The sequence below is a fragment of the Physeter macrocephalus genome, chromosome 19 (assembly GCF_002837175.3).
Source record: "Physeter macrocephalus isolate SW-GA chromosome 19, ASM283717v5, whole genome shotgun sequence".
Taxonomy (NCBI): domain Eukaryota; kingdom Metazoa; phylum Chordata; class Mammalia; order Artiodactyla; family Physeteridae; genus Physeter; species Physeter macrocephalus.
In genome coordinates, this window is record NC_041232.1 from 18319054 (window position 1) to 18338942 (window position 19889).

Sequence of the window (19889 nt, forward strand, 5' to 3'; positions counted from 1 at the left end):
CCGGGGCACGAACCCGTGTCCCCTGCATCGGCAGGCGGACTCTCAACCACTGAGCCACCAGGGAAACCCCAAGAGGAACTTTTATGTTGGTGATTTTAGCAAAGGAGCTGAACATGCTTGCCTCAGTACTTTTCTGGGACCTTCTCAGATTTATCTTCCTGTGGGTAGGGAAGGGACTCTGGTCAACTAGATAGTAAGCTGCTGTTGGTCAGCTGTGCTGGTGGCTGGGTGGCATGTTATCAAGACCAGTTGGCTGCAGAGCTAAAGTCATGTTCTCCAATTGGTGTTACCAGTAAAAAAGCAAATATTTAAATTTCTGTTTGTCTTGTTTCTTTACTCAGTTTTAAAATGGGAGTGAGAAAAAAAAGGTAGTGTTATTGGCTCCCTAAAATCTTGGTGCACTGTCTTTGAAAAAAACATGGGAACTGGCATTGGATACCAGAATAACATGAAGAGATCTAGGTGTCTGGGGCAGTCCAAACAGGAGGCTTTAGAATTTAGTTTCTTACTGTGGGCCACATAAGTTTTTAATATGAGATCTGGTTCTTAATTGATGCCAGGCAGGCCATGGTTCCATGGCTAATCTACGCAGGAGCAATTTTAGTCTAACAGAGTGTGTAGGAAAGGGATTAGGTTTATCAAGAAAAAGTCATTTATTTTCAGTAGTCACTGATACCTAGAAAGTCAACAAGAAACACAGCTAAATTCTCTGAACTAGGAGTTTTGTATCAGACGTAAGTAGATGGTTGCCTTATTTGGTTATTCTGTATGTTGTTTTTGAACTATATTCATGGTCAAGAGAGGAAATGTAGCCATCTTTACATCCTTCTCACCTCTTGGATTCATGTGGTTTGGTCTGTAGAGTCGTGCTGTCAACCATGGTCTCAAGTAGGGTTTAGAATTGTTAGTCACATAAGCCCAGATCATAGCAGAGATCCAGACTTTGGCTTTATTCGTGGAAGGGTTGTAGTTTGGAACATATGCTTCAATCTTACTATCAAAAGGTGAGCAGAGTGTGAATAAAAGAAAAATAACGGAATGCAGGCTGATTAAACTGGCGGAAGATCTTAGAGGATAGGGACGACGGAAGTAGAGAGAATGTGAACTTGGGTCTCTAAAGCTTTTAAGGGGAGGGTGCAAAAAGGGGAAGCTTTTTGGTTATGACCCTAGCAGGTACGGTAACTGGGCTCTAAGGAAATATAACAAAGACAGAGAGTCAAGAGCTCAGAGAATAAATTCATGTCCGCCTCCCCACCCTTCCCAAGAGCACACATTCAATAAACTGTTGGGAAAATGCTCTCTTAAATTGTTCCCTAATTGCTTTTGTAGATTCTGTCATTTGAAAAATGGGACTGTTATATCAAGTATTAACAGAAATTTGGACAGATTTGAGAGGAGAAAGGTCAGTATAGGACACTTCAAGCATTATTAGGTGAAGGGCAAGGTAATAGTCCTTACCTGTGCCCTGAGGGGACACGCAGAAGAAATTCAGGAAATTAGGACTTTAAGAGAAAGTGCAAGAAGATGAAACATACTAATGGGAGGCAGGGAGATGGACCCTAAGTTTGGAAGATTCATCTTCTGGGTGGATTCTTCAACTTGGAGATGAAGAAGGACAAAAATAGTTTGCCAAATGGCTTTTTGACAGACCCAGAAATCACTGTCTTTCTCCCAGTATTGGAGAGTTCACCCAAGAAAATATGTAGAGTAATAAGTTAGGAAGTAAGAAATCTGGGCCAAAAAGCAAACAGCAAATAAAATGAAGGAGGGCACCAAATTTCAGCTTAACTTCCAGGCTAATATGTGGTAAAGGAAAGGAACTGATTGGGGACTTCCCTGGCAGTCTAGTGGTTAAGACTCCAAGCTTCCACTGCAGGAAGGTTCGATCCCTGGTCGGGGAACTAAAACATGCACGTGTGGTGCGGCCAAAAACATTAAAAAAAAAAATGTTTTAGGGCTTCCCTGGTGGCGCAGTGGTTGAGAGTCCGCCTGCCGATGCAGGGGACACGGGTTCGTGTCCCGGTCCGGGAAGATCCCACATGCCGCGGAGCGGCGGGGCCCGTGAGCCATGGCCGCTGAGCCTGCGCGTCCGGAGCCTGTGCTCCGCAACGGGAGAGGCCGCACCGGGGAGGGGCCCGCGTACCGCAAAAAAAAAAAAAAAAAAAAAAAAGTTTTTTAGAAAAAGGAAAGGAACTGATTTAAGAATCAGATTAAATTGTTAAAAACTCAGCTGATCCTTTCTGAAAGGATTAGGGGAAAACAGAGGGGGAAAGGAAACACTAGAGGCAAATCCCACTACTTGGGGATGGGGGTGTGAAGGGGCAGTACCTACACAGGTAGTGAGGAGCAAGTGGCGGAGATGTTGGTCCTAGAACTCTAGAGGCACAGGCTTCAGAAGTAACCACAGTCCCTTCCATTCGGGAATCTGAGTGATTCTCCAGCTGAAATGATGTAGGCAGAAAGAAGAAATCCCCAAGACCGAGCAGGTGTTAACCTTTTAACCTCGACTGTACATTCCCATTACATGGGGAATTAAAAAAATTCTGAGGCCCAGGTTGTACCCCAGACCTGTTAAATCAGAATCTTGGGGCTGGGACTCAGGCACCAGTATTTTTTAAGGGTCTCCTGGTGAGTCCAGCCACTGTCTTTTTTTTTTTTTTTCCGGCTGCGTTGGGTCTCCGTTGCTGCGCGTGAGCTTTCTCTAGTTGTGGTGAGCAGGGGCTACTCTTCGTTGAGGTGCGCAGGCTTCTCATTGTGGTGGCTTCTCTTGTTGCAGAGCACAGGCTCTAGGTGCACAGGCTTCAGTAGTTGTGGCTCGCGGGCTCTAGAGCACAGGCTCCGTAGTTGTGGCGCACGGGCTTAGTTGTTCCGCGGCATGTGAGATCTTCCTGGACCAGGGCTCGAACCCGTGTCCCCTGCATTGGCAGGCAGATTCTTTTTTTCTTTTTATTTTATCTTATTTATTTATTTATTTTTGGCTGCGTTGGGTCTTCGTTTCTGTGCGCAGGCTTTCTCTAGTTGCGGCAAGCAGGGGCTACTTTGTTGTGGAGCATGGGCTCTAGGTGCACAGCCTTCAGTAGTTGTGGTGCACCGGCTCTAGAGCGCAGGCTCAGTAGTTGTGGCGCACGGGCTCTAGAGCGCAGGCTCAGTAGTTGTGGCACACAGGCTCTAGAGCGCAGGCTTCAGCAGTTGTGGCACGCGGGCTCAGTAGTTGTGGCACACGGGCTCTAGAGCGCAGGCTTAGTAGTTGTGGCGCACAGGCTTAGTTGCTCCGTGGCATGTGGGATCTTCCCAGACCAGGGCTTGAACCTGTGTCCCCTGCATTGGCAGGCGGATTCTTAACCATTGTGCCACCAGGGAAGTCCCCCAACCACTGTCTTAAGGGCAGTTTCACAGGCCTAGGCAGCTCCTTAGCAAGAGGCAGTGACAGTAGCCGCTGTGGTGCAGGACTAAAAATACATGCTCCGAAGTTGGGGAGGTCGAATCACTAAAGAGATCACCTTCATTTCAGCACTGGGGTGCCAGAAAACACAGTCTTAATAGGGGAATGGAAATTAAGTTTTTAAAATATGCTGGATGGGAAAGAAAGGTACATCGAATAAAACTGGTGACTGGGGCTTCCACTTTGAAATTTCTGAACTCTTTCAAGAAAGGCTGGAGTGTTGCAAATGCTACTGTCAGACGGTAACAGTATACACAGGTGTACTTACCCTTCAGTATGATGCTAGGAATATTCTCTTATTGGGAGATTTTGTCCAAAATTAAATTCACAGGACTAATGAGGCTGAAACAGATTTTTCAGTGTTTCTTTTTTCCCTCTGTTATGGTCTCTGGCTGATTTGTACCAAATATTAGGTTATACAACATGTTTTTGCCTGGGACAACACTTTGGGAGTTGACTTGGGCTTTGTTTTTTAATTTTTATTTTATAATGAAATGGCTGAAAGGAGATGGAAGCATTCTTTTCATTATTTTCTCTTCTGGGGAATGAAGAGGAAATTCCCTCCCCTTTATAGAAACATGAGGAATTGGATGAAATAGTTACCCTCCTATATATATATATATATATATATATATATATATATATAGTATGTGTGTATTTTTATTTTTATTATTTTTTAACATCTTTATTGGAGTATAATTGCTTTACAGTGGTGTGTTAGTTTCTGCTTTACAACAAAGTGAATCAGTTATACATATACATATGTCCCCATATCTCTTCCCTCTTGGCGTCTCCCTCCCTCTACCCTCCAATATTGATGTCTACAAAGAGATTCACTTGTTTTCCCAAAACAAATCCTTCTGTTCCCTTCACCAGGGCTGTGTATATTTTCAGCCTAAAATTTTAATGATCATACTCATTAACATGGTTTGAAAATTTGTATCCTTCCTTAACTCATTGTAAAACTGATTTCTGAGAGAAAGAACAAAATGTGTAACAGTGCTGCTTTTGAAAGGGAGTATCATTTGAGATTTTTGGCCTGCTAGGTTAGAATATTTTTTACCTTTATTACTCTTTATCCACAAGACACAATTTGAACTTAAAATTTAAGTTCAAAAATGAACAAAAAATTTAATTATGTTGCCTTTAAAGAGGTAACATAAAGAAACGTTTTACACATTTTACTTATTAGTCATAATTATGGAACTTGATGCTGTGGAGGAAAGAAGTTCTGTCCACAAGGAACTTTCACTGAAGTTGAGGAGACAACATCATCCAGGAATCAAAAGGGGGATAAAAGCTAAAAGCAATTTAATTGTTTAGTAGCTAGGTCAGCAGGAAGCTGAAGCTTCTCAAAAACTATACTTCTTTAAACTCCTGGAATGAAAAAAGTTTCTCCTGGTGGTACTTTCTGTAGTTGAGGTATTCCCAAAACAATATTATGCTCAAATTGAATTTTTTAAAACATTCTTAGTTGTTTTAAGAACTCACTGTTTAAAGCACTGCGGATGATTAATTTTTAAAAAAACAACGGCACTGCGGATGAATCCTTTGCTAAAAGAACACTCACTTTAAATGGACTATTAGTAAATCTGGATTTTTTAAAATAAATTTTTGTTTGTTTGTTTGTTTTTGGCTGCGTTGGGTCTTCATTGCTCCGCGCGGGCTTTTCTCTGGTTGCGGTGAGCGGGGGCTACTCTTTGTTGCGGCGCACGGGCTTCTCATTGCGGTGGCTTGTCTTGTTGCAGAGCACGGGTTCTAGGCACCCGGGCTTCAACAGTTGTGGTGCGTGGGCTCCAGAGTGCAGGCTCAGTAGTTGTGGCGCACGGGCTTAGTTGTTCTGTAGCATGTGGGACCTTCCAGGACCAGGGCTTGAATTCGTGTCCCCTGCATTGGCAGGCGGATTCTTAACCACTGCGCCACCAGGGAAGCCCCTAAATCTGGATTTTTATGCCTTTATGTTTAAACAAACCATAGCTTAGACCCTGAGGTATATATTTATTTAAAGGTATAAACTATTAGTAATAACCTGACTTTTAAAGACATCACTATTTCTTGAGAATTACAGGGTTTGAAGCCATGTAATACTTAAGTCAGTGATGCTTAAGACTGTTTGAACGTATATTGTGGTTTCATATTACTTTACCTTCTCCTTTCCCTATATTTAATATAGCATATTACTTCTGGGTAGTAGCAAGAATGGCCTGATCCTTCTATACCATTCCAAATAGACTTTTTTTTTTTTTTTGGCCACCACGCGGCCTGTGGGATCTTAGTTCCCCGACCGGGGATCAAACCTGCACCCCCTGCAGTGGAAGCATGGAGTTTTAACCATTGGACTGCCAGGGAAGTCCCTCTGAATAGCCTTTTTTTTTTCTTTTTTTAAAGAACTTGAGCTTTATTATTATTTTTTTTAATAAATTAATTTATTTTTGGCTGCATTGGGTCTTCGTTGTTGCACGTGGGCTTTCACTAGTTGTGGTGGGCGGGGGCTACTCTTCTTTGCGGTGCACAGGCTTCTCATTGCGGTGGCTTCTCTTGTTGTGAAGCACGGGCTCTAGGCGCGCGGGCTTCAGTAGCTGTGGCTCGCAGGCTCAGTAGCTGTGGCTTGCGGGCCCTAGAGCGCAGGCTCAGTAGTTGTGGCACACGGGCTTAGTTACTCTGCGGAATGGGGGATCTTCCTGAACCACGGCTCGAACCCGTGGCCCCTGCATTGGCAGGTGGATTCTTAGCCACTGCGCCACCAGGGAAATCCCATTATTACTATTTTTTGATGTGCACCATCTCCAAGTCTTCACTGGATTTGCTACAACATTGCCCCTGCTCCATGCCTTGGTCCCTTGGCCACAAAGCATGTGGGATCCCAGCTCCCCAGCCAGAGATCGAACCCGCACCCCCCGCACTGGAAGGCGGAGTCTCAACCACTGGACCGCCAGGGAAGTCCCTCCAAATAGCCTTTTAAGGTTGTTTAAAAAAAATTTTTAAGAGCTCATTGGACAAGCAGTAAATGTTTGACAGAATTAGATAATAAAATAAATGGAATAGTGCCTTTGTTATGCCCTTTTAACTAATAAGACCTCACCTACCTGGACTTCCATTACTTATCACATTATCTAGAGTGTAGAATATGCTTAAGTATTAGGACAAGGGGCAAAAGCTCATTGGTTCCAGACAGTGTAGCTTTATATTTTAAGCATGGAAAAATGCCTTGAGCCCTCACTGAAAATGTATTTTTATAGACACTTCTAACAAGCTTGGTTATCAGGTTTCTGAATGCAGTAAAAAAGGAGAGACAGGTTGCTAGAGGTAGATATAGTGCTAGCAGTGGTGATTCACAGACGGGAAGAGATGAGAGGAAAAAACATAAAAGGCAGCATATTAGTTTCCAGCCACTTTAGTGGAGTGGCAAATAGCCCTTACACCTCAAAACGTCATTATGATTATCAAGTCATCAAAAATTGTGTTCAGTATTCTGTTTGCTTTTTTAAAATATTTTCCTTAATGTTAATATATTCCTTATAAAGGTTTGGAAAGCAGGGGAAAACTCCAGAAAACAAATTATACGAGATATACATGAAAACCTAGAGAGCACTTCAGTTGGCATTTTGATGTTTTCCCAGTCATTTTAAAAAAAATCAAAAAAGTTTTCACATGCCATAGTTTATTACGCCCAGATACAAATGAAAGGACAGAAGTTTAATGAAATGAAGTAATTTGAATTTATATTCTTTCTGCTAAACGATAGCTGGGAAAATCTGCCTCAGCCTATAGAACGGTGCTGTAGTCACCAGTCTAAGGTTGCCAGATAGAATACAAGACACTCAGTTAAATTTGAATTTCAGATAAACAGTGAACAGCTGTTTTTGGTGTAAGCATATCCCAAATATTGCACAGCACTTACTTCTATCTAGTCATTTTCCTTCTGTGTGCTTGCACGTGTATCTCTAAGCGTATGTGTGCTTTTTGTTGTTTTTACAAAATTGGGTTCATATTGTATCTTCTCCTTTTGTTAACAATATATCATGAGTATCCCCAAAGCCAAATATTCTTTGTAAATACCAGAAAATTATCCACTTCCAAATAGCTTAAAACTTTGATGCTTAAAAGAATAATCTTGAAATTATTTAGGGCAAACGTGCCTCTCCAGAATGGCATTCCCCGAGAATCCCAGAGAGCCCAGGTTCCAATCAGCTTTAAACTGGTGCCTATTTTTGTTCCTTTTCAGGCGGGTGCCACGTCTATGTGGGCTTCGTGCTGTGGGCTGCTGAATGAAGTCATGGGGACTGGAGCTGTCAGGGGGCAGCAGTCAGGATTTGCAGGAGGCACTGGTCCATTCAGATTTACACCGAACTCTGATTTTTCCACTTACCCACCAGCACCTACAGAAGGGCCTAATATAGTTTGCAAAGCCTGTGGACTTTCATTTTCAGTCTTTAGAAAGAAGGTGAGTTGGATGAAATGTTGCATACAAAAAAACACATGTATCAGAATTCTTGATTGTATGTTATTTTGAATACTAATGAATATTCATTTTTTTAAATACAAATATCAAAAAGTTAGTCTTAATAACCATTTCCCATTTAGAAAAGTACTGAGTTGCAAAGACTGTATCACTGCTCAGGTTTTCTGACTAGACATTGTTACTTCTCAGGTTGCTCAGCCATCCTTTCTCCTGGACTCTGACCTGTTCATACACTTTTTTTTTTGCGGTACGCGGGCCTCTCACTGTCGTGGCCTCTCCCGTTGCGGAGCACAGGCTCCGGACGCGCAGGCTCAGCGGCCATGGCTCCAGGCCCAGCCGCTCCGCGGCATGTGGGATCTTCCCGGACCGGGGCACGAACCCGCGTCCCCTGCATTGGCAGGCGGATTCTCAACCACTGCGCCACCAGGGAAGCCCTGTTCATACACTTTGATTTTTATGTTCTGAAGCAAGAGATTTAATTAGTCTGCAGTTTTGTTCAGAGAAGATTTACTATAACTTTGATCTCAAGTTTCAAAAAATGTATCCCCACCCACATTAACTCAAATGAAGAAATGAGTATATTAACATTAGCTACTGTTTAAAGATTCAACATGCAAAATAACGGCTAAAACCGTTATTTATTTTATTTTCTGGGCTTCCAGAAAATAAACAGTGCTCCGTGCTCCGCAACGGGAGAGGCCACGACAGTGAGAGGCCCGCGTACCACAAAAAAACCAAAAACAAAAACTGTTATTTTCGGGCTTCCCTGGTGGCGCCTGTTATTTTCTTTAGGACAGAAAGTTGTTCTGAGAACCATCATATTGCTGGGCCATCTACCAGGCTTGTCAATTCAATCCTTTGAAATACTTAACAAACAAGGTGTTAGCTTGTGGGAACAATGCCCCAAGCAGAAATGACCACATCTTCATGTCTTCTTTTAAGTTTTGCTTGTGGAATGGCTTTGTGATTAAGGCTCGATAGGGTACAGATTACTGTATAAGTGGGGTCCTCAGTTTGCTTGGATTGACCTTGAGACATCAGTTGCCTTTCTCTTTCTCTTTCCCTCTCTGTGTTAGGCTTTTCCCCCTTCTTTTTTTTTTTTTTTTTTTTTTTTTTAATTTTTGGTGGCATTGGGTCTTCATTGCTGCGCGCGGGCTTTCTCTACTTGCGGCGAGTGGGGGCCACTCTGTTGCGGTGCGCAGGCTTCTCACTGCAGTGGCTTCTCCTGTTGCAGGGCACAGGTTCTAGGCGTGCACAGGCTTCAGTAGTTGTGGCACGTGGGCTCAGTAGCTGTGGCTCGTGGGCTCTAGAGTGCAGGCTCAGTAGTTGTGGCACACGAGCTTAGTTGCTTCATGTCATGTGGGATCCTCCCGGACCAGGGCTCGAACCCGTGTCCTCTGCACTGGCAGGCGGATTCTTAACCACTGTGCCACCAGGGAAGCCCGCAGTCCCCCTTCTCTTTAAATGGGGAAATTTTCACATAGGCAAAGAGCAGGAAGAGAGGTTGTGGTTGTGCTTTCTGCTCCATGTGGTTCAAGTCAGCTCTGTTTTGCTAATTACGTTTGCCCGAAGGGGTGGAAAGGTTTTAATTCATTAACACAAGAGTATGTTTTTCTTAAAGGGCTGTATTTGAACTTCTGTGAATCCAAACTGCCTCAGCAGTGACTGTTTTGATGTTCACCGCTTTTAGAACACAGAAACGCCCATGGGTCTGGTGCCATGGGGGACTTCATAAGAACTAAAATTTAATTTTAATAGAAGGCAAAAGGAAAACTAGTGCTTTCACAATGGCTTATATCTGGCTCTCATTAAATGCTTCTTTCCTATCTGTTTCTTCAGCATGTATGTTGTGACTGCAAGAAAGATTTTTGCTCCGTTTGTTCGATCTTACAAGAAAATCTCCGTAGATGTTCCACTTGTCACTTATTACAAGAGACAGCCTTTCAGCGCCCTCAGTTAATGCGACTGAAAGTGAAGGATCTACGGCAGTATCTCATTCTTAGAAACATACCGATCGATACCTGTCGAGAGAAAGAAGACTTGGTAGATCTGGTACTGTGTCACCGTGGGCTGGGCTCTGAGGACAACCTGGACACAAGCAGTCTGAATTCCTCAAGGTCCCAGACTTCTAGCTTTTTTACACATTCATTTTTTTCAAACTATACAGCCCCATCTGCTACTGTGTCTTCCTTTCAGGGAGAGCTTATGGGTGGAGACCGGACCTTAGGATCTGGAGTACTGGCACAGGTATGAGGGTGTAATTACCCTGAGGGCCTGGCATGTCGTCTGCTTTCGGCCAATATGGAGGGGGCTTTAGGGCTGAAGACGCCTTGCTGAGCCGGGGTTCCACGTGCTGCTGAACTCTGCACTTGCAGGCTCTCCTGATGTGAGGCTCCAAGCTCAGATGCTGCCTGAAGGGCCCAAAAAGAGCTCAGCAGTCTCTTGACCTTAGTTACCTCAGTTTCCCTATCTTATATAGTTAAATACTAGCTGTTGAAATAATGACTGTCAAATGTAGCATATAAACATTTGCAGGACTATTTGTGTGTCGGTGACCGTGGAAACTATAAGTTAACCTAATGTCCAGTTGCCTTGCTACCGTAAAATCATTCTAATTTAGATATTGGGAAACAGCCATCTGAATTAGTGACAGGATAATGGTTATTTACTCATTTCAAAGAAACGCCAGTGCAGAATGTTGTCCCAGTGAGGTCCTTGGGCATACTAATTGAATAACATGCAAAGTCTTGTAATTAATACTCAATTTGTATATATGAATGATTCTAAAATGCTGAAAGAATTGTTTTGAACATTTATTTCCACATTTAATTTTCTCCTCTGAGGAAAGAGGTTAGAAGCAGAGGGAAGTGTGGTCTAGTTGCTTTCTACATAGTCATCAATTAGATAAGCCCAAGCTAGGAGTTTTATTATTTTCCCAAATGGCAGCTGGCATAATTATGATGCAAAGATAAGACACATCTGACTTTTGTGTCACTTTTGGGTATATGCCACCACTTGGGAGATGTGAGTCTTTGGATGATACAGTATGGTGTTTGTGAACTAGTGGGGTAGAATACTTGAAATTGGGCATTGTCCTAGGCTTTCTGTTCTCCTTAAAGAAAAGAGCATCTGAGTGTTGAGGAATTTCTGAAAACTGGAAATAGCATCAACCATCAGTGAATTAGTCCAGAAAGCACTGTTTGGAATTAGAATGTCTAAGCATGAGGTAGTAGGATTGAGATCTTTGAAATCGAATACCCTTGACACGAGGGCTGATCTTAGAGCTTTAGTTTCTACCTGTATCTTAGAGGCTCCAGTTAAACCAGCCAGCTGCAGGTCCTTTGCTAAGGACACAGTGCAATTCCATACACTTTTGGCTTTGACATTCTGTGATGGGACCTTCTTAACTTCTAGGGAGTTAATACTATGGTTAGAGCTCACAAGTTCACACACACATAGGAATTTGACCTTTGAGATAACTATGGAAGGTAAATTGTTTATGGAATCATGTGGTGCCCAACTCTTTGGGAGGGGCAGCAGCACTCAGGATCCTAGGAAGGTGTGGAGTATGCCAGGTGTTAGGGTCATTCTTGGGGAGGATCTATTGGAAGCGTTTTCTCCAGTGATAAATATGGATTGGTACCGTTAGGAAAATGATTCCTGACCTAATATGCATTACGTGTGTAGGTGCGAAGTGAAGTAGCTTCAGCAAACACAGAGGACGATGAAGATGATGATGACGACGATGACGCCGACGAGGATGGAGGGAACCTGGAGGAGCGGGTGAGACTCTGCCTGTAGAAGTTGGTTTCCCTGACACGTCACCGTGGTAGGCAGGGAAAATGTCCGTGTGGACTGTTGCTAGATTAACACAGGATGTTTCTTCTGGTTTGAATGCAGCACGATACATAAAACACTTCAAGAACTGGTGAGAAGTCTGGGGGGAATATCCAGGGCCAGTGATGACTGTAGGGTGAAGGCAGAATGCTGTTTTCCTTGCTGGATTTGCAGGAACAGAGGTAATGGACACACTCTGTGATTTCAGACATCTGGCCTCGCTAAGAAGAGAGTGAGAGCTTCTCTGTCTGACCTGTCAAGCCTTGAAGACGTGGAAGGGATGAGCGTGCGCCAGCTCAAGGAAATCCTGGCTCGGAATTTTGTCAACTATTCTGGCTGTTGTGAAAAATGGGAGCTAGTAGAGAAAGTAAACCGGTTATACAAAGAGAATGAAGAAAATCAAAAGTCATGTAGGTTTATTTTTCCTTTGTTTCCCGGTAGTAGCTTTCTTTAGGCCTCTACAAACTGGCCTGTTTCTGTCCGTTAAGTCCACTTTATTTTTGAGAAACCTATGTATCCTTGTATTGAGTGTGAATTAGTTATATAAACCTGTTTATAGATCTGTTAAGCAGTAAGTTCATTATGTGATGTTGGCTTTGAGATCACCATTGCCAATGAGTTAGATAATCTTTTGTTCAGTCCGGTTTTTCTGGTCATAATTTGTTAGAACTCTAATGAAATTCCTTGTATCTAGAAAAGGCTTGTTTTCTCACTAACCTGTCTGGCAGGCCAGTACTTAGGATTTAAAAGCTACAATTGAGATAATCAAACAGTGGGGGGAAAAAATTCCCTAGAGCCAAGATGGTTAAGTAGTTCTTAACATCAAGTATCAGTAGGTTTCTTTGTAAGTCACGAAAAACTAAGGTTAAGAACTTCTGAACTATTTACTGATGGAGCATGGCGCAGAAATCCTCAGCTGGTAACAGGGCCAAGCCACAGAGCATTTCTAGGCAAGAAAAAAGAATTCAGTGGTGTTCAGACTGACGAATATTATGTTCTTATCTAGAAAACAGTCCTCCCATCGTTAACGTGTATCATCTTGAGTTTTTTTCTTTAAAACCTGGTTATAATACAGCATTCGTTGATAAACAGGTTTATGCCCAGAATATGCAGGCAGTATTTTGGCACACTTATTTCTTTTCTTTCTTTTTTTAAAAAAAAAAATATTTATTTATTTTTGGCCACGTTGGGTCTTTGTTGCTGTGCACGGGCTTTCTCTAGTTGTGGAGAGCGGGGGCTACTCTTCGTTGCAGTGCGCAGGCTTCTCACTGTGGCGGCTTCTCTTGTTGCGGAGCACGGGCTCTAGGTACGTGGGCTTCAGCAGTTCTGGCACATGGGCTTAGTTGCTCCATGGCATGTGGGATCTTCCTGGACCAGGGCTCAAACCCGTGTCCCCTGCATTGGCAGGTGGATTCTTAACCACTGCGCCACCAGGGAAGTCCCACACCTACTTCAAAGATGATGCAACAGTAGCAGATACAGGCATCTTAATCATTGGAGCCTACAGAGGCTCATCTGTTTTCTTATTCATGGATCCTTTCTCCCCACTTTCCAGTAATGGTATGGGCCATGAACTAGGACCCCAGATGACAAGATTCTCTTGACATGACAGTGTTTATTTCCTTAAGTCCAGGGACTATTGGCTTTTCAAGCTTGAATTCCTGTTTGGTTCTTTCTAACCTTCTTCATGATTCCCATTAATCCCTTCTGTGACCTGTAGAAAGGGAAGCCTCACTGTCCATAGCTCTATGGCCAAATCTCAGGCTGCACTAAACTTTTTAAACTCATTCTGAACCTTTCTTATTCAGAACCAGAATGTCCCATGCCTTTTGAGTTAGACAGACTCCCAACAGTACCATCGTAGCCAGAAACACAGATGAATTTTGAGATGCTTCCAAGGCTCAGGGGGTGCCGTCCCTCAACTACAGGCTACTTGATGTATGACTCTATAACCTCCCCATTGGTGTAGAGATAAAGCTCCTCCTACTACTAAGAGGAGACTCTGGAGCCTGTGACTTTCCCAAGGCCACACAGTTGGGCTGGAAATTCGAGTCGTGTTCTGACTCTGAGGCCCGTGTGTAGGACAGCCTAGGGCTTCTTCTTTTTTATTTATAGAAGCAAGCTTTCACAAAAACCTTGTATTATATACAGATGTAAAATAGAATTAAATAGGGGCGGGGTCGGGAAAAAAAAGAATTAAATAGCTAACATGTGTTAGGCACTTCATCCCTGGTCCTAAGCTAAGTATTTCTCATTTATTCTTCACAAAACCCTACTAGGTGTAATTATTGCCATTTCTAGTGGAAGGAACCGATGTGCTGAGAAGCGGGGACTATTTCTCTTACGGTGGGGTCACTCTGGGTCACTCAGAGCCCATGCCCGCAGTCCCAGCTCTCTGTTGCCTTTCAGATGGCGAGCGGCTGCAGCTGCAGGACGAGGAGGACGACAGCCTGTGCCGGATCTGCATGGACGCCATCATCGACTGCGTCCTGCTCGAGTGCGGGCACATGGTCACCTGCACCAAGTGCGGCAAGCGCATGAGCGAGTGTCCCATCTGCCGGCAGTACGTGGTGCGCGCCGTGCACGTGTTCAAGTCCTGAAGCCGAGGACCCCCCAAGCTCGATCCCAGACGTTTCAGTGCACAGAAGGGACTGGAAACTTCCTGTTCAAAATTTGAAGCTATTTTTTAAAATTATTTTCACGACTAACGGGGGACGGGAAAGATTCATCCTAAGTTGCAGCAACACTGGTCCATGCCGTATGCCTGTCAGCTGGAGGACTGGCTCAGTTTCCCAGTTTCTGCTGGGCTTCTTCACACATCTCTGATTACTAATCGCTGAAGTCAGACCGCTTATGGCATCAGCTACTATTCTCTTTGGAGGACATTTATCCTGTTCTCTTATTTCTCCTTCATCCTATTTTTAACTTAAACTACTCAGATGTTTGAAACTTCTGCTCTCTTTGGATGAGGTCACTGTCTGCAAATGGCCGACATGGTACACGCTGAACAGGGGCACCTCTGAATGTTCATTTTATTAGTCATGGATATTTTAAATGCTACTATTTGATGAATGTAATTTTCCACATTGTTGCTATTTCTGCGTTTAAACATAATTGGGAACAACTGACATTCTATAGTCAACTGCCAGGGCCTGAGACTAAACATGTCCATTTTTGTTCAGGTACAGCTTTTTTATAGCGAGGGCTGCATCTAGCTTCCTTCATTAGAGAAGTGTGTGTGTGTTAAATTCTTTATTAACGTGTAATCAGTTTACACGGTTTTATATAGTGAAAGTGTATTTTCAGTGCGACCCACTAGCTAGTTTGAACTTTAGGAATAAAATTAGGTTTTAAAAAATGCTTTTGTTTACATTTGTCCTGGTCAGTTCCTAATTCACTTCGGTACAGCATGAATGGATGTCCAGGCCTGTTCTAGCACATTCTTCATGAGAGAAAGGAGCACCTTCAAAGATGTTGTACCTCTCTACCTTTGCTGCTAATTTACCAGTAAATTTAACTACACATTTGCCACATACTGTGACCAGGTATTGTGCCAGGTGCTTTATGGTTACCTCCAGCATTCTGAAATAGATATTGCCTCACGTCACAGATGGGGAACTTGATCTCTGAGAAGTTAAAGAACTTGTCGAAAATCTCACAGTTAAAAAGTCACAGGGGCCTTCCCTGGTGGCGCAGTGGTTGAGAATCTGCCTGCTAATGCAGGGGACACGGGTTCGAGCCCTGGTCTGGGAGGACCCCACATGCCGCGGAGCAACTAGGCCCGTGAGCCACAACTACTGAGCCTGCGCGTCTGGAGCCTGTGCTCCGCAACAAGAGAGGCCGCGACGGTGAGAGGCCCGCGCACCGCGATGAAGAGTGGCCCCCGCTTGCCGCAACGAGAGAGAGCCCTCGCGCAGAAACGAAGACCCAACACAGCCAAAAATAAATAAATTTTTTTAAAAATCCAACGCAAATATATTTATTTTTTTTAAAAAAGTCACCATAGGGAATTCCCTGGCGGTCCAGTGGTTAGGACTCTGTACTCTCTCACTGCTGAGGGCACCGGTTCAGTCCCTGGTCGGGGAACTAAGATCCCATAAGAAGTGTGGGGCAGCCAAAAAAAAAAAAAGTCACCACATAAGAATTTGAACCTAGCTCTGATGACTGTTTTTTTTTAACTCTTCTAATACCACAACTGAGAAACCTGAGACATTAGCTTATGCTAAAAGGTTCTTGGGACATTAATGATCTGAAATCTCTTTTCTTTTAGGTCCGGCTCTAATCAGGGTGGTTTTTTGGTTTAGCTGAGACCAACTGTGGATTCATTCCCACGGCTTGTGGGCAGGTATGTTTTTAGGAAACTACATAACTTCTTGGCTGAGTCCTGTGGGTTTTTTATCTCTTGACTCTGCAGTGGGTTAACACATGCCTTCCGGTGCTCAGGATCCAGAAATCAATCAACAAGGCCTGAAAATTACAGCAAAGGAGGTAAACAGTCTTGTCCCGCTGTGCTTAAGGCAGAAAGTTTGGCTAGCTGTGAAAAAAAAGTTGCCTTTCTACGTTTTCTGGTTTGAGTGTCAGAGCATGTAAATCAAAGCCTTGCGGATATTCTCAAATACCCTTCTCTCCTGTGCTTGCCTGAAGAGCCCAGGGTGGGTATTGGCTACAATTCACATGGACAGTAAAAGCTCAGCCCCTGCTGAAGCTTTAGGAGCACTTAGTCTGTATTTCTCCTGAGACGGTGAACTCCAGAAGTTCAGCGTTCCCCACAAATCCCTAATTTGGTGGAGAGAAGTCTTCAAATCCAGGCCAGTGGGTGATGGTAAACACACCGAAATAGAAGCTGAGCAGCAGGTGTTGGTGTATCTTAAATTAGAAAATTGAGATTTATTTGCTCATAGTCTCAGCTTAGAACAGCTTGTTTACTGTTTCTTTTTGGACTTATCTATAGTTTCAGGTGCTTGTTTCAGCAATGAACAAAAACTCTTAATGGTGGATCTTCTTCGGTAGCATTTTGAAATAACCTTGGCTCAGTGAGAAGCCAACAAATTTTTAGCCTAATAGGCTCGACACTTGGAATAACTGAATTGCAAGAGACTAACTTATCTGGCAGAGGGCAAACAGTCCTCCCTGGGATCTGCATTTTCTAGCTGCGTGCCATGCCTCTTTAATTTTCTGACTAGGTCATCCATCATATGGATAAAATTCTGGAAGTTCACAGGTGAATGCAATGACGTCTCTTTGTCCTTGTCCTCACAGGATGGAAGGATGTCATTCCATGTTTTGGATGGGCCGTGGCGCCTGCCTTTGTAAAGGCCGGGATGCCTAGAGGAAGGAGGGTTACGGCCTCTCCTCTTTCCTGGGTTAAAAAGTTGTGATCTCACACGGGAAGTGGTCCCTCTGGTTTATGGTCCTTCCATTACTTCATCAGATACAGTGTATGGGCTCAGAGCAGCTGTTTGCAGGCACCTAGCTTGGCCTGGCCTCATCTAAAGCTCATTTTTGAAGGAATGAGTCTGTTCGAGACTGTACTGGGGTATAATCTTAACTGGATTGTTCAGGACACTTGGGGGAAGGTCATCTGTGACCAGTGCACTGCCTTGGCCGTCTCAAGCCTAGAGAGATGCTGTCCTTACTCTGTGATGTGTCCTTATGGTAACTCCAGCTGCTCAGCCCTGGCAGCCCTTCCTTCACCTCCTCTCTTGGCTGACCTGTGTGCTCCTGGAAACATTACAGGAGAAAGAGGGCCCTCTAATGCCGAGATTCCACTTGAAAACCACTGTCCTCCTTCGGCGGTTCCCAAGGGAGAAGATGCCTTTATTGGACACCAGGGTAACTCTTACTCGGAGGCTCACAGCACTCAGGCTGCCAAGGAGACTGCAACTTGACCTCTTGTGTGGGTGCTGCACGATGAACGATCAGGCGTGCAAAGGTAAGCCACATTTTTATAAATAAACCACAGCGTGTTAAACTAATCTTAACCTCTGTTAAATGCATCTCCTGAGTTAAATTCTGGGGTGCAACAGCTTCAGATGTCTCCAATTTGAGTCAGAAAGTATCTCCGGATTTAAATTAATAGGCGGCGGCACAAACTAGATGGGATATAAAACCATTTCACCACGGCAAAAAAAAAAAGGATGGGGGTCAGGGGCGGTATGAAACTACCATAGCGGGCAAGGCTAGTCCCGTGGGTCCCAAGTCTGATGTTGCTGTTGATGAGTGAGGAAGGAAGCTGGGTCACCTGCTTTTCCAGAGGACTAGAGCAGTCGTGCCAGTGTAAAAATCCTGTGATCTAAAGTCTACTTCTCACTGGTTTCCATGTCTGCCACCTGGGGAAGTTACCGCCTAACCAGGTGCCTCCACCACCCCAGCCCCAGGCTACCAGTGCAGGATGGGGCCTCCTTGAGTTGCGTCCAGTGGAGGCTGAGGAAGTGAACCCCTGTCCCCCTTTGGCAGTGGAAATGCCAAGTGGCTGTGGAAGTTACCTTATACGGGTGTGGTCAGCAGCACCCAAACAGGTGAGCCACCCTCTGCCCCTTAAGGCAGTTCGTACCTAATTCTTACACACGGACATTGGTGTAGCACAGTTCTTTCCCGTTACCTTTATTAGCTACAAACAGCAAGAGCTCTTTGTGAAGACGGAAAAAACACGTACCAAGGGCCTGCCGCATTTCTCAGATGAATAAGAAATTGTACCTCGTTTGGCTTCAAAATAGTATACACTGGCGTCGAGACTACTGCCTCTGGACTTGCTAGTCCAATTTCTAGTCCACCCCTAGAACAGAAACCCTCCAAGTCCAAGAGTGGTTTTTTTTGTACAGTTGTTTATACAAATTCAACAAAGGTAAAACCGCGTCAGGGAAGGTCTAGGAAAACACCACCTTACAACAATGGCACTTATGAATGCATAACTTTTCAACTAGGAAACAGCCGTGTTATAAACCTTAAACGAGAACTCAACTCACACTTCAAAGGAGAGAAAAAAGGAAAAGAAAGGCTATGTTGGATCATTTATTCAACTTCTTGACTCACTGTATAAATTAGATCTATGTAGAGTACAAGAGCTCATATGCGGGAGCAAAACCCTCCTGAGTTCAAAGGCTGAAGTCTGAATTTTAAAATTTTGAGAAAAGGTGAATTCTATACAGAGGAAATTTAGCAAAGTGTGTCACTTTGACTATAATTTACACATAGCCACAACATGCTTATGTAACTTCTTGACATACAAAGCAGGCTCTCAACTTCCAGTTAGACATGCTTTTAACTGGAAGGTCTTAGCCTGTTTTGTCAGATCTGGGCACGTGTGTCGATGGATTCGTATGAAGTACAGGTTAAGTTCTCTCCTACCTTAAGGAAACCAGGAAAGTTGGCAATCTCAAAACAATAAAAACACTGGTATGCATTCAAACCTTGCATAAATAACTTTTAAACAATTTGTACAAAAATAGTTCTGCATAATGTAAGATGTAACAAAACCAAACAAACAAACATGTCAAGATGGCAGCTCTGGTGTGTGGTCCATTTTATGTTGACACCAAAAACCCCAAAGTTGCCAGGAATAAGGTGTCCAAAACAAAAACCACCACCACCAAAAAAAAAAAATTCCTAAGCTCATGCTTCCAGTAAGAGAATTTCTCCCAAGTCCATCCTCCTCTCCGACAGGAATGTCTTCTTGGTAAAGGCTGCCTTAGAAATGGTCCAGAAAGCAGTGCAGTTTTGATTCAGAAAGACCAAAGGAAAGCGCCTGACTCACTCATCCCCAAAACGGTGGCGGACTGGCTTCTCCCTCAGCGAGACTTGCAAAATGGAATCGTTCTGCGGTCTGTTGTTCCAAGTTCCAAATTGAAAATAAAAGCCCTAGTTTTTGTAACGTCTTTACCCTCCCCTGCCGCGTCCCCTCCCCTCACCCACCCCATATGTACATACTTGTCCTTGGACTAACTCAGTTTTTGCAGGAGTTTTTCTTCCACTTGCCCGAACTGGACGCTAACAGACATTTCAGCTATGAACTGCTCACAGCCTTCCTTGGTAACTTGCTTGCAGTACCTCAGGTCAATATGACAGATATTCCCACACCGTTTGAAGAAGGACAGGCACTGGTCAGTGACCTTATTGCAGTCTGCAGGGAAGAGGACACAAGGTGAGGTG

At 43.8% G+C, this 19889-nt stretch overlaps 2 protein-coding genes across 5 annotated transcripts in view; one reads left to right on the forward strand and one right to left on the reverse strand.

The window, feature by feature from the left end:
- The window catches only part of RNF34 (ring finger protein 34), a 20120-nt gene extending 4411 nt beyond the window's left edge, over positions 1–15709 (forward strand). The window contains exons 2-7 of one of the 4 annotated variants that reach the window (XM_007128800.4): positions 7668–7886; positions 9744–9956; positions 10101–10151; positions 11592–11687; positions 11950–12151; positions 14151–15709. In XM_007128800.4, coding sequence (XP_007128862.1) covers positions 7668–7886; positions 9744–9956; positions 10101–10151; positions 11592–11687; positions 11950–12151; positions 14151–14341 — 972 coding nt within the window. In that variant the 3' untranslated portion in view covers positions 14342–15709. Of the gene's footprint in view, positions 1–7667; positions 7887–9743; positions 10152–11591; positions 11688–11949; positions 12152–14150 lie in introns of all 4 variants that reach the window. The other 3 variants (XM_007128799.4, XM_007128801.4, XM_028480290.2) reach the window with 3 other exon arrangements.
- A 2557-nt stretch (positions 15710–18266) lies between these two features.
- KDM2B (lysine demethylase 2B) overlaps positions 18267–19889 on the reverse strand; it is a 64329-nt gene continuing 62706 nt past the window's right edge. Inside the window, exon 19 of the mRNA XM_055080717.1 lies at positions 18267–19860. Coding sequence (XP_054936692.1) covers positions 19679–19860 — 182 coding nt within the window. The 3' untranslated portion in view covers positions 18267–19678. The remainder of the gene's footprint in view (positions 19861–19889) is intronic.